This window comes from Diabrotica undecimpunctata, chromosome 6 (genome assembly GCF_040954645.1).
Source record: "Diabrotica undecimpunctata isolate CICGRU chromosome 6, icDiaUnde3, whole genome shotgun sequence".
Lineage (NCBI taxonomy): Eukaryota > Metazoa > Arthropoda > Insecta > Coleoptera > Chrysomelidae > Diabrotica > Diabrotica undecimpunctata.
In genome coordinates, this window is record NC_092808.1 from 54,098,071 (window position 1) to 54,111,559 (window position 13,489).

General features: G+C 34.7%; 1 protein-coding gene across 1 annotated transcript in view; it reads left to right on the forward strand.

Moving 5' to 3' along the window:
- The first annotated feature begins 451 nt into the window (after positions 1-451).
- LOC140443448 (protein-L-histidine N-pros-methyltransferase) overlaps positions 452-13,489 on the forward strand; it is a 772,543-nt gene continuing 759,505 nt past the window's right edge. Inside the window, exon 1 of the mRNA XM_072534711.1 lies at positions 452-898. Coding sequence (XP_072390812.1) covers positions 728-898 — 171 coding nt within the window. The 5' untranslated portion in view covers positions 452-727. The remainder of the gene's footprint in view (positions 899-13,489) is intronic.

Here is a 13,489-nt window from a genome sequence, read left to right on the forward strand (position 1 = left end):
TTTTTCCAAACCCTATTCATAGGTAGCTGACATTAAACTAGTTCTAAACTAATGCAGCACAAAGTGCCGTTTCATCCCTAACTGGAGTACCTTTTGTCATTTAAATATTATGTCTGTACTGTACCAAGTGAATCACTCTTTAATTTTAAAAAATATAATAAATCATGCTAAAAATATTCTTAGTGCAATACGTCCTTACTAAAATCACGTACTTCTCGCCTATACGTGTATTTTAACACCTAACTTTTGATTTTACACCGTAACCACATAACCACAACATGGCAATTATAATCTCTTAATACACTTATCATACAAAAACAAAATTTGTTTGCATTATAAAAAGTGTAAACCAAACGCATCGCCCTGTAACTTTCAACGTCATCATAGGCGATTTGTGTTTAAAATTTGCCGCTACGAATCATCTGTTCGCGGCGACAGTGTCTCCACCAAAACAAACACCATACACTACCTGCTTTTAGGATTTGATTTTAAGTGTCAAAACATTGTTACAATATTTTACGTAGTTGCTAATAAGATAATTAAAAAACTCATTGTATTTGTGTAATAATAACCCTTGCTCCACGATAACGTATAATTTTACAATTTTCTGGTGCATTAACGTGTATAAAACTAAAGAACTTCCTATATAACCTCACTTTATAACAGTTTGTGAACGCAACATAATTGGTAGTAATATTTAAACAAAACGATAAAATAGTGAGTTAATATGGAAAACGGACAATGTTTAAGTGATACTTGTGATGGAATAAACTGTAAAGGTATTGAAACACCTCATTTAGGACCTTCATTGAGTTTTAGACCCAAAGGTTCTCTTGCTAGGGCTCTGTATGAAAAACAGAAGCATGATGAGTTCTTAGAGCAGTTCGACAAGAACGAGGTATGTTATATATTTATAAACAAAATATTAATATTAGAATACAACACAGAACACAATACCTGCAATTGTATGAATAGGTGTTGATATAAATATTTTTTATATTTCAGAATACATAGTGGGTTCTATTTAAAGTTCTGAAAAATAAATGATCCCTATCTTTCGTTTAATAATTTTAATTTCAACAATAAAAATAATTATAGAATTGTTACGAAATTATAAACATAACAAAGTTGATTTGTTTACAAACTACATTATATGGCTAATATTACTTTACTTTGTAACAAGATTTATATGCTCTGCTGTAGTAGTTCATAGCGTTCGTGGATTGTAAGCGTGAGATGTGAGTTCAATCCCGCTTTCGGTTAAAAACTTTTTGTTTTTTTTTAATGAATTTTTAATTTATAATAATATTATTTATAGTATTTATTGTATTATTTATTTTATATACTTAAGACACAAGATTAAATATCGTATATACACTTATAGATTATTCGATATCTCACATCTGGTAAGAAATTGTACTTATAAAAATATAATACAAAATACGATGAATTGTAAATTTATTTTTTAAAGTTAATTTTTAGACCTTAGGCATTTCTTTGAATGGGTGTTTGTATCGCATGTTGTGAAAACTTGTCAATTTTAAAACAAATATTCTTATTACTTATATCTTTCGATAAAATAATTAGAGGATTTTTATAATCGTTACACAATTGTTAACTATATTGACTTGAAGTAACAAAAATTGGCTAGACGAATGGATCTAGTACTTTCTTGCACCAGGGGGTTCATTTTCTGATCTAGTCCGTTTTAGTGAACATAGTGCGTCGAGTTTGATTCTTAAACTTCTGTTTAAGTATATTTCACCTGGTAATTTCTCACAAGAAAGTGGTGTCGCTCTATATTTTAAAATAATTTCCTGTAATTTCTTATGTATGGATATACGAGCAGTAGACATAACTTGTCTTATTTTTAGGGTTTAAACAATCGTTCAGTTAAGCCATTAGTAGCTGGAAGACTAGGAGCAATAAACTTTTGAAAAATTCCATGGATATTTGAAAACTCTTTAAATTGATCACTTAAAAAAATTGTAGCGTTGTCTGATAACATAAATTAAGGATATCCATGAACAGAACATATCTCTAACAGAAGACTAACGTTTTTTTCTGATGTTGGCGCATCCCTAAGAACTTTGATATCAGATCGTCGTGATTAAACGTCAACCACTACCAAAAATTAAAAACTTTAGAATGGACCCGCTAGTCAATATGGATGCTCTCCCAATTTTCTGTTGGAGTACCCCAGTGATATACTGGTGCTTTTGAAGGAGATTTTCGAATTTTAGCGCAAGGTTGACATAATTTTTATATTTGTATCTATGTTTTTCCAATAGTAATATTTTCTTTTCAAGTTGCTTCATCTTTGTAATGCCTATGTGGGTGCTATGGAGTTCTGATAGGACTAGTTGTTGGATTTAAGTTCTTCTTCTTCTTCTTCTTTTTATGTAGACATGACTCTGTCTAATTTTCAATTTACCTCCAGTAAGTTGTCGTCCCATCATTTTCGTGGTCTTCCTACTGATCTTCCTATCGGGGAACCATCTCTTGCCGTCTTTACTACTCTATTCGTTGTCATTCGGCTGATATCATCGTTCCATTCTACTCTTCTATTTCTTACCCAGTCTGATGACTGTTTTGTAAATGCTGCCTTTAATTTTTTCCCGATATTTTTATTTCTCTATATCGTTTCATTCAGGCAGCCTGCGGCTCTGTTTTCTCTATTCACTTGATCTTTCACTTCAGTTTCGAGCTTTCCGTAGCTAGATAATGTGATGCCTAGATAATTAAACTCCATCACTTGTTCTATTATCTGACCTTCCAGCTCCAATTTACATCTTAGTAAATTTGCGGTTGTAACCATGCATTTTGTCTTTTTTGGGGAAATTAACATGTTAATATTTCTGGCGGTTATGTTAAATTGGTGCATCCAATTAGGATACATTTACAACGTAGCATACGTGGTAAATCGTCTTCACTTTGAGAGGGTAGTATTGCATCCTCTGTAAACTGTAACTCGTGCTAATGACCATAGATGTCACATACGTGGTATTTTAAATAAATAAATAAAATTTTTACCTCTTTTTGTTAACTTTATTAATAAAACAGGGCACCAAAAATCTTTCACCACAGTTTATTTTAAAGGTCTTTTGATGAAATATGATGCTTAAATTGCTTAAATTCTTCTTCTTCTTCTTCTTCATCTAGCCATTCACGTCCACATCTGAACATAAGCCTCTTCAAGTCTTCCTTTCCATTGTTTTTTATTGTACGCTACTTGTAGTCAATTTTTCCCGGCAGTCCTTTTCAGATCATCTGTCCATCTCATAGGAGGTCTGCCTCTGGGTCTTTTGTGTTGGTGTGGTCTCCAGGTTAAAATTGATCTGTGCCATTTGTTTAGATCGCTCCTAGCTATATGTCCAGCGTATTCCCATTTCAACTTTAATGATTTTTGCACCACATCGGTGACTTTGGTTTTCTGTCTTATCCATGTGTTTGTTTTCTTGTCCTTAAGTGATATACCTAGCATTGCTTTTTCCATCGCGTGTTGAGTGACTCTAAGTATATTCATATTCTTTTTTGTGATTGTCCATGTTTGTGCCGCATAAGTTAATATCGGAATAATGCATGCATCAAAAACTTTAGATCTAAGATGTAATTGAATTTGTTGATTTCTGAGTATATAGTTCAGTTTACCGAATGCTGCCCAAGCTAACTTTCTTCTTCTTTTTATTTCTTCAGTTTGAATTTCCCTATTTAGTATTATTTTTTGTCCTAAGTATATATATTCTTCAACTTTTTCTATAACTTTATCGTTTATTATTGTCACGGTGTCTTCGGAGTGCATGACTTTTGTTTTGTTTAAATTCATTTTCAGTCCTTAAATTATTAATAAATACAAATATAGGAAAAAAATAAAAAGCTTTTGGTATTCTACCTATACAGGACCTAAAAGAATTATGATGACTAGTAGTTACAGTGACGGTCAAAACAATACTGTATTTTTGCTCATTTCCCTGAGCTACTATCGTAAGTTTGTATTAGTCTTTAAATATTTAATGCTAATAATTTTCTCCGACAAATTGCTTGCTTTAATCTTTTGGAAATAATTGTATCAGGATGACTAGTAATATCTCTAGATAATTGCCTGCAACGTACGACGGGACAGAACTGCGAGGAAGAATATTTGGAATTATGTTGTAGCAATGAGAAAGAGAAGGTTATATCTTTTGATTTTTCACAATAGGCCAGTGATGATAAATACTGAAGCGTTTATTTTGGGCCACATAAAAGTGATATAAAATTGGTTAAGCCACACATTGGTCGCGTGTTTCCCATTTTTTCTTTTTAAAAGTATCTTTTTTTAGTTTAATTATTAGATGATTTCTACTGATATTTTTGAGAGTTTTGTTTGAACACTGAACAGGATAGTGCCAAATTCTTACCATTTAAGGACTTTTGTCAAATTTTTTGGCATTTGACCGGCATTGCCGGTCACAAGGCCGGATAAGAAAGGTTATAGTGAATGGCTATTGATAGGTCTTAGTGGTAGTATCCATGCCAAGTGGATGCTGTCAATAAATGACAACTAATGTCATGTCTACACATGTAAATGCCACTAGAAAATCTCACCCATGAAGGGATGGGTGAAGGCGAATTTCCATCGCCTTTTCCATTTCCTGGAACATCTTGGCTAAGGTAGGGTAACCCTAACAGAAGTGTCCATGGTACTCCAAATTAAGGGGCGGGGCAAGAGGCTAACTCCCTTATCCTGTAAAATCCTATTTTTACGAAATCTAAGGACAGAAAAACCGGACTCAGTTCAAGACTAGTACTTGGAATCTAAGAACGCTATATACGACAGCGGAAGTGAGGTTGCTTTAAGATTAACTTTTAAAATATAGAACATACATTCCAGTTATTCAAGCGATTCGATGGACAGGAACCAGCATTATGCAAAAAAGAATATGATATATATATTACAGCTGCAACCTGCATGAAACAAGTTCAGAACCGCGTTCCTAGTATCAAAGAAAATCAAAAAACCTATTATTGGTTTTAAAGCCATAAATGATCGGTTATGTATTTTGCGCATACAAGGAAAATTTTTCCTTGTATGCGCAAAGTAGGTATGCATGATCAACGCATGCACGTTGATCCAACGAGGATAATTTTCGCCAACCGAGGAAAAAGACGAATAAATTTTAAATATCAGACCAATGGTGAAAAATTGTTAGGAATATTGGAAGAAATCACGATCCTGAGTAATAGGGAATCGACAAGAGAGAACCAAAAACGAAATTAAAATAATCATTGGGGATACATGAACGCCCAGATAGGAAAAGAGATATACTACCAAGATTATATTGGTAAATACAGCCTTCACGATGTTACTAATGACAATGTTTTATTGCCCAAGACATGATTGTGCATGTATTTACATGTTTTAACTCTTTGAGGGGCAAAAGTTTTCATGCAAAAAATGCTCTAGTGGAGCAACAATATTCTATTCACAAGTAGATAAAAAAAATACACAAAGAGGTTAATTATCTACTATTGATAAACAGTCAGATCTTTTTTTTTGCTACCAAGTTTTTATTCTTTTAGTTATGGGGTGGTATAGCTTTAGTAAGGGAAGTGCGGGTATTGCCGCCGACTTAAGCAATTTGTTGAATTAAACAAAAACTATAGGTCTTGAAACAGAATTTCAACTGTCAAAATACAGTCATGTTATCGACTTCTAATTATTTAAGCCTGAAAGTGTTGATTTACTTTATTTTGCGGAGTATTACATTTATATTCACAAACCTACACTCGGGCGGAATTATCCGACCATGCGGGTAATTGCGCCCAGTGATGGTATAATACCGCCCAGGGTTACATTATATGAAAATCAAACACAAAATAATTATTTGCTCACAAACAACATCTATATATTTATTATGTAAAAAAAAACATATTCAAAGAACTACTTAATTAAAAAAACGAATATAAAAACATTTAAAACTACACTCTATTTGCAATAATCGCATACAAAAGTTTTGTGATTATCGTAACCACTGTATTCCTTATGCGCCCATTTATGGCAAACTCCGCATCTGTACCACATTTCAGATTTTCCATATTCACCACAATACATGCATTCTTCTTCTATGTCGCTGTTGGGATCATCGGAACTATGATCGTTGCAAATTTCCATTTCATCGTGGGATGAAGCACTTGAACAACTATCGTCAAACTTGACTTTCCTCGTGGCGCGTTTTACCTTTTTGCTGACGTTTTTGACAGGAAGTTTTTGCTTTCCTTTCTTCTGTAATTTTCTATTCTCTTTCTGCTCCAATTCTATTTTTTCTGGAGTTGCCGTCAAAATCTTTGAAATGCCTAATTTTTTACCCCTCTTTTTTAATTTATTTTTATTCACTACGCACAACGGTGTCATTTGTTCAATAGATATATCTCCTTGTCTCTCGTTTATAAGCTCCGATTTTGATGATCTGCGACATCTGCCTGAGCTTCGATGACTTTTGATGTACTTGGAATAACATCAGGTTCATTTATTCCCAAGACTGCATCTTTTGAAGGTACTCGATTTGGTTTGGAGGTATAGGGAGTAATATCAGCTTCAGGAAGTTGTAGTTCGACAGCGGGAATGTTAGAAAGGGTGGAAGGCAAAAAATCTTCATCCGTGAAAATATTCGGTCTATATGGAACAATACCACTTATTTCAAAGCCTCTTTGAGCTTTTTCCATGGTGGCTACATGAACGAATGCTCGATTGAAAATTTCCGATATATCAAATGGTGTTATTTTTTGGTGAACATTTCGTCTCATATAGAGAGAACATTCACTCGAATAGGCAGATTTTAGCGGCCCAAAAAATGTCAGATCTAGTGTCTGTAGCTTATGGGACGTGTGGGGCGGAAACGATAACATACTGATCCCATTTTCACGGCAAAATTCATATGCAGATAAAGAACAATGACTGCTGTGATTATCAAGCAACAGCAATGCTAGGTTTTCCTTAGAAGTAGATGCATGTTTATTAAAATGCTTAAGCCAAATCAAGAATAAATCTTCATTCATCCAGCCTTTGGCCGAGCATTGCGTTTGGACCTATCGTCCTACGGATCTAAGGACCTACCGGTCCATTGCGTTTGAGCTGATCCGACATTCGGATTCTAGGATAAATAAACATCGTATATATATCCCTGATGCACTTACTGAGCAGCACACAGTTATATTTCGACCTCTCTCCCAACTTACAGCTTTTCCCAGTTGTTTGACACCTTTTGGGGCTATAATTTTGGATGGCACCTGCACCGTGGTAATACCTGTCTCGTCGACATTAAATATACGGCAGGCTTGAAAGTTATATTTTGTTAAGACTATATTTAAATTTGTGAAAAAAAGGCCTACACTTTCAGCATTAAAACCCGAAATTCTCCCTAAACTGGTTGCCTCGGGTTTCCTCAAACTAAGATTTGGATGCCGTTTTAAGAAAGCTTGAAGCCAGTCTTTACCGGCCATTTTTTTGTCATCGTTGAAGCAGTTTTAATATTATTTTTAACCGCAAACTCGTAGACGATTCTTCGTAAATCAGTGGCCGTTAGACCATAGAACATCTTCGCCAGATAGATGCAGCGATCAGCCACTTGCTGTTCTTGTTCACTGGAAAATATAGGTTTACGACCTAGTTGTGCTGCACAAGCATTGTTGGCATTTAGTCTATCTTTTAATGTAGAATATGGGATACCTGAAAAAAGAACATTAGAAAATGGATTAAAAAATAGAAATCCTATATTACCAAACTCTCTTGCACTTTGCCTTTTTCCCTTTCCGTTTCTAACTGCATTTATAGCTACCTGAAGTTGTTCTGCACTCCAAGTTGCCTTTTTCTGTGAATTCACCGTTGCCTTTGGCATTCTTTATCCTAAATTAAAAATGTATAAATTAATGTTTAATACCGCTCACTGGAGGGTAATACCGCCCAAGTTGGGCGAAATTACCCGCCATCGCCATATTATAAGCAAAACAATTGTTAATCGTTATTTCTCAAAATATTGAAAGAATTTGTTTCGATCCATATATATAAGAGGACCGGTCACTAATTAATAAAAAAATCAATAAATTAAGTATAAAAATAAGTTACTTACAAATTATTTTCGAGCACGTAAATATTATAGCGGCACCACACAAAATACGTTTATCCCTGTCAAACAACTAAACGTGCTTATGGCTGGCGATCTTGTTGCTCGCTTCTCTCGGTAGTAACGTGACGTCACTTCAACGTTGTCAAAGGTACTATTTCTCTATGTTTAACATATTGTATAGAGTGGGCTATATTTGCCGCTGGGCGGTAATACCCGCATTTCCCCTACCACCGTACCAGTTGGTGCAAGTTTGCAGACATAAAGCTAATATGGTCTAATATAAAAAATCGAACCTACAGTTTATTGTAATATCTCATAAAGCATAATTTGCTTTAATTTTACACACAGAACAAATCCATTCACTCCTAACTTGTGTGTGATTGCAACTCGTAAGATATCCTCTTTTTGGAAACAATTTGATCTGACAATAATCCATTAATAACAGCACGGTGAAAATCTTTTAATTTTAAAGACAGTATGCATTTACAATCGCAGTATCTAATAAATAAAAAAAATATATTCGATGCTACCACTTTTGACTACGACGATCAATTTTGTAACCTGATAACATCTGGTCAAATTTATCTACACTTTACTGACTCCTTCAGTATTGTAGAAGTTGAAAAAGTATATGCACTACTCTCCTATCGTTCCATTTTACTGCTACCAATCCAGAATCGGCGGTTAATCACTGATATTTTCCTCGATTCATTTTTTGACGTCTTCAAAGTAGGCAGATAACGGTGAGTCACATTTACAGTACCTACTGCATGGATGTTGTGTCTCTTCAATTCCTCCATCAAAGGTACAATATAAGCTGTCAACAACTAATAAATTATATGGGGTTGGATTACCAAGGTCTTGAATACAGTCAGGTTCCTCAGAAGGATGTGTAAAGTTTTCAAGAGAGATAGGTCTATGATTAGTTGATCATATTGGAGGTGTATAAGCAGAAGTATAATTTTCCGGTCTAGGAGCTCTAGCTATATCTGTTGTCACCTCTAGCGGAAATCCAGACTCCAGCTCTTCACATGCTAGATTATAAATTTCTTCTACAGATGGTATTGCCTCTACATCTTATTTATATTATCCAGTTTCGCTTGTAATTCGTTCACGTCATACCAATTAGGGTAAAAGATATATCGTTCTTTCTTAATCTTGACATTTTCGTTGATAAACATTAATTTTTGTAAAATATCATTTGCGGAGTAGTGGTACGAAGATTGTACCACGAGAATACTTTGTGGATTTTCAATTCCCACATAAATATTATCAATCAGGTTAATTATTACTTACCTAGCAAAATAAACACTAGTCTTGAATACAAATATTTTGTAAATACTTCAGTTTTCAGTAACTTATTAACCCAAATCTATCGACAAGCCTCAGTTCCCGATACGAAAATCTGGATTTAGGCATACCCGTGTGTTTGTCTACTTTTCAGTAGATGGTTGTTTATAATCGTCATCATCATCATCATCACCATCATTATCATCATCATCCAGCCTTAAACGTCCACTGCTGAGCATAGGCCTCTTCCTCGTGTTGTCAACCCCGTCTATCTTGCGCCACTCTCATCCAGTTTTTATTTTGTCTTCTTAAATCGTCAGAACATAGTGTAGGTGGTCTTCTCTTGTCTTCCCTTGGTCTCCATTCCAATAACTCTTTGTCCACCGCCCATACGTCATTTTAACTATGTGTCCTGCTTATCTCCATTTTAGTCCGGCTATCCTTTCGAGGACGTCAATCACCTTGGTTCTTCTCCCGACCTCTTCATTTTTTATATTATATCGGAGTGTAATTCCTAACATGGATCGCTCCATTCTTCTCTGTGTAACTCTGAGTTTGGTAGCGGAGGCTTTTTTTAAAGTAAGTGTTTCTGCATCGTATGTCAACATTGGGAGGACGCATTGAGTAAATACTTTTCTCTTCAGTCATGTGCGGAGCTCTCTTTTAAAAGTTTCTCTTAGTTTTTGATATGCTGCCTACCCAAGACCGATTCTTCTCTTTAGTTCATGGGTGTGATTATCCCTGGCAATCGCAATTTCATTGGTTGGATGATTGTTGTTACGGTGGTCGAAAAGTTGTACCACACCAAATATAAACACCACAAACCAAAATAACCATGTTATAATTGACAACAAATTACTAGAAGAGCAAGACTAGCATGGGCAGGATTTGGAAAACTTAGTTGGATACTTAAGAATCACAAAATACCCCAATACTTGAGGAGCAAAGTGTTCAACCAATGCATCCTTCATGACATATGGATGTCAAACCTGGACCTTAACCAAGGCAAACATGAATAAACTAGCCACAACAGAAAGAACAATGGAAAGAGCAATGTTAGGTATAAGAAAGTAAACGACTAAGAGGAAGACCACAGATGAGATGGGTTGATGACATTAAAAGAATAGCCGGAACAAATTGGAAATATGTTGTTCAGGATAGAGACCGATGGAAGGAGTTGGGAGAGGCCTATGTCCAAACATGGACGACAGAAGGCTAAGAAGCGGAAGAATAATTGTCGAGGCCCTTTACAAATCTAATGGAAGTCAGAAGTTACATAGGCGCAAGTATTGACTAATTAGCAGCTGAAAGCACATTGGGAATATTTCGGGCACAAGAGAAAACCGGCTGGTTCGACCAAGATTGCAAAGCAATAACAGTTGAGAAGAACGAGGCATTTAGAACCATGCAATAAAGACGAACTGGGGCAGCAATGAATAGGCACAAAAACTTAAGGAAGCAGGAGAAACTCATATACTGAAAAAAGAAACAGGAATCAGAAAACACCATATTAGAATGGCTTGAAAGCCATATGAGTCAAGAATAAACAAGAAAATTCTACCAGCAAAAGAGGAACCTACTAACAACAACATAGAACTGTAGTACTCAAACGAATGATCTCCTACTCTCCAACGCTTGAAACGGACAGGCACCCTAAGAAGAAGAAGACCGACATGAGGAATGGTGTGGAACTCCCCCCCCCCCTTCGGTAAACGAAGTGAAAAAATCTATATAACAAAAACCAAAAAAATGACAAATCTACTTCCCTCCGTAGAAGAAGCGAAAATATTTATAGAAAAAAAAAAACCAAAAAACCACAAATCTCCAGACAGCGATGGTATTCCAGTAGAGTTATTTAAAGGATTGTTGGAGATCACACAAAAATAGTTTGTAAAATGTGGTCTTAGCAGCAAATGCTTAAGGAACGGAGCTTTAGATATGTACCACTTTTTTGTCGATATTAAAGCGGCATATGACAGTGTCAGAAGGCATTCTTTAAAATGCTATGAATAAGTTGGGAATTTCAAAAAAACTCATATGGATGCTAAAAGTAACAAAGACCAAAATGCTATCAGAACTAAAAAATTAAAACGACTCGTCAACCTCATTTGAATTACACAGGACGTTAAGGCAGGGAGACACGGTGGCGTGTAAGTTTTTTAACATCGCCTTAAAAAAAAGTTATGGGAGACACTTTTTTAGATATCAGGGAAACTATATTTAATAGATCCGTCAAAATTCTAGCATATGCTAGAACCACACAAATCCTAACCGAGCTAGGGGCAGCAGCATAACGAATGGGATTACATATGAATCACAATAAAACCAAAATCATGCCGACTAACATAATCACAAGAGCTGGAAATGTTAACGCAGATCTAATTTCAATGACCAGTCAATGACCGCAGTCAATGACCAAAACTCAGAAGCGGTAAAAGAGTTCATATTTTTCTCCCACAGAATCTAGACTCTACCAAGAAATGCATGACTGAAAAATTCGAATTAGTAGAAAAAGACTTAAAACTACGAAAGAAAATTTCGAAAGCGTACACGAAAAGTTTGACAGTTTATTGGCAGATAATTTCATTACGGGGAAAATAATGCTCTTGTGCACTGAAACAAAAACAAATCAAACTCTAAAGGCATCTTCGATGTATAAAGCTGCAGGATAGTCACAGGAATGTCTAAGACGTTGGTGGTTTCGTTACGACGTGGTGAACTTCAAATTAGTTAATGTTCTCGGACTTGTAGGATAAATCAAACATTTTTTGGGAAACACTAACCAAAGTCATGGAATTCGAAGCAGTGCAGAAGAGTATTTTAAGAGGTTTAAGGTTTAAGAGGAGAATCTATTAAATGCTTTGTTTTACCCAACGTAATATTATAGAAGTTACAGAAACAGTTAAAAAAATAATCAACAACCACTTCGTCTCCTACAACATTTCACGCTGGCAACAGAAAAGAGAACGTTGATGACCACCCTGGCAAGAAAAATAACAAAAGTTCTTCTGTGACACCGCTAGTATAATAGACATAGTTCATAAAGGATTATTGAAGCTCAATCAGCTTGAGAAAAAATTGTTAAAATATGCTACTATGACAATATTGTTGAGATTTTATTACATCTGAAATATGTTCAATTTGCAACATACAGCTTGATAAAAACTATTTTCGGGTTAGTCTATTAACCCAGTGTTCGTGCTGGTGAATTCTATCTCTGTTTCTTGTCTAGCTTAAAGTGAAACATGTAGGAAATAGGTCAAGGGAATGCCTTTTTTATTGGTAGAATGTAGAAAACCACGGTATAAATCAACTGAGTAGCCAAAAAGTTTACACAATTAAAATATCAACGAGAAGAAAAAGATATCTCATTAACAGAAAAAGATGAAAATAGTAGAAGATAAATGTTTTTTTTTATCATCAGGTCAGTGTCGGTATTAACTGGCCTATTTAATCTGAAATTGTCCATAGGTGCTGTTTTTGCTCTAACCATACAGTTCCCATAAAATATTCAGAGAGCAAATACTAATTTATTATTGAATAATTGTTAATGATTATTGGGCGCTTTGATGACCTACACGTAAGGAAAATTGCCGATAATTGGACTGTACTACTCTATTCAATTATTTATGCAATCATTATTTGTAACGAGGGAATCTAAGAGTGCTTTATGAACAGAAAGATTTTTTCCAAGTTCATACATTATTGTGAAAAAGAAAAACCACTCAATACAATTCGAAATTATATTTATTAAGTTGAACATCAAAAGAATTTGAAATTACAGCTTATTTGTGATGATTACATTTATAACAGGAGTTGGCGTGTTTTAAACAATTTGTTTTGAATGAGCTCTTCAAAACAAAAATACTTTTATGTCAAATAATGCCAACTCCATAATATTTTATAATTAATAGATGATTCCACCCATTTTTTATATCAAACGCTTTACCATTATTTATACAAGTGTGACTGACACAAAAGTAGGAAATTATAATTATTGTGTAGCAATACGAATAATACAGGATGTATAATTATTGTTTTTCATCCTGATAAAATATGGGCATAGTTTGTTGATAATTCTTTTCCTTGGCATA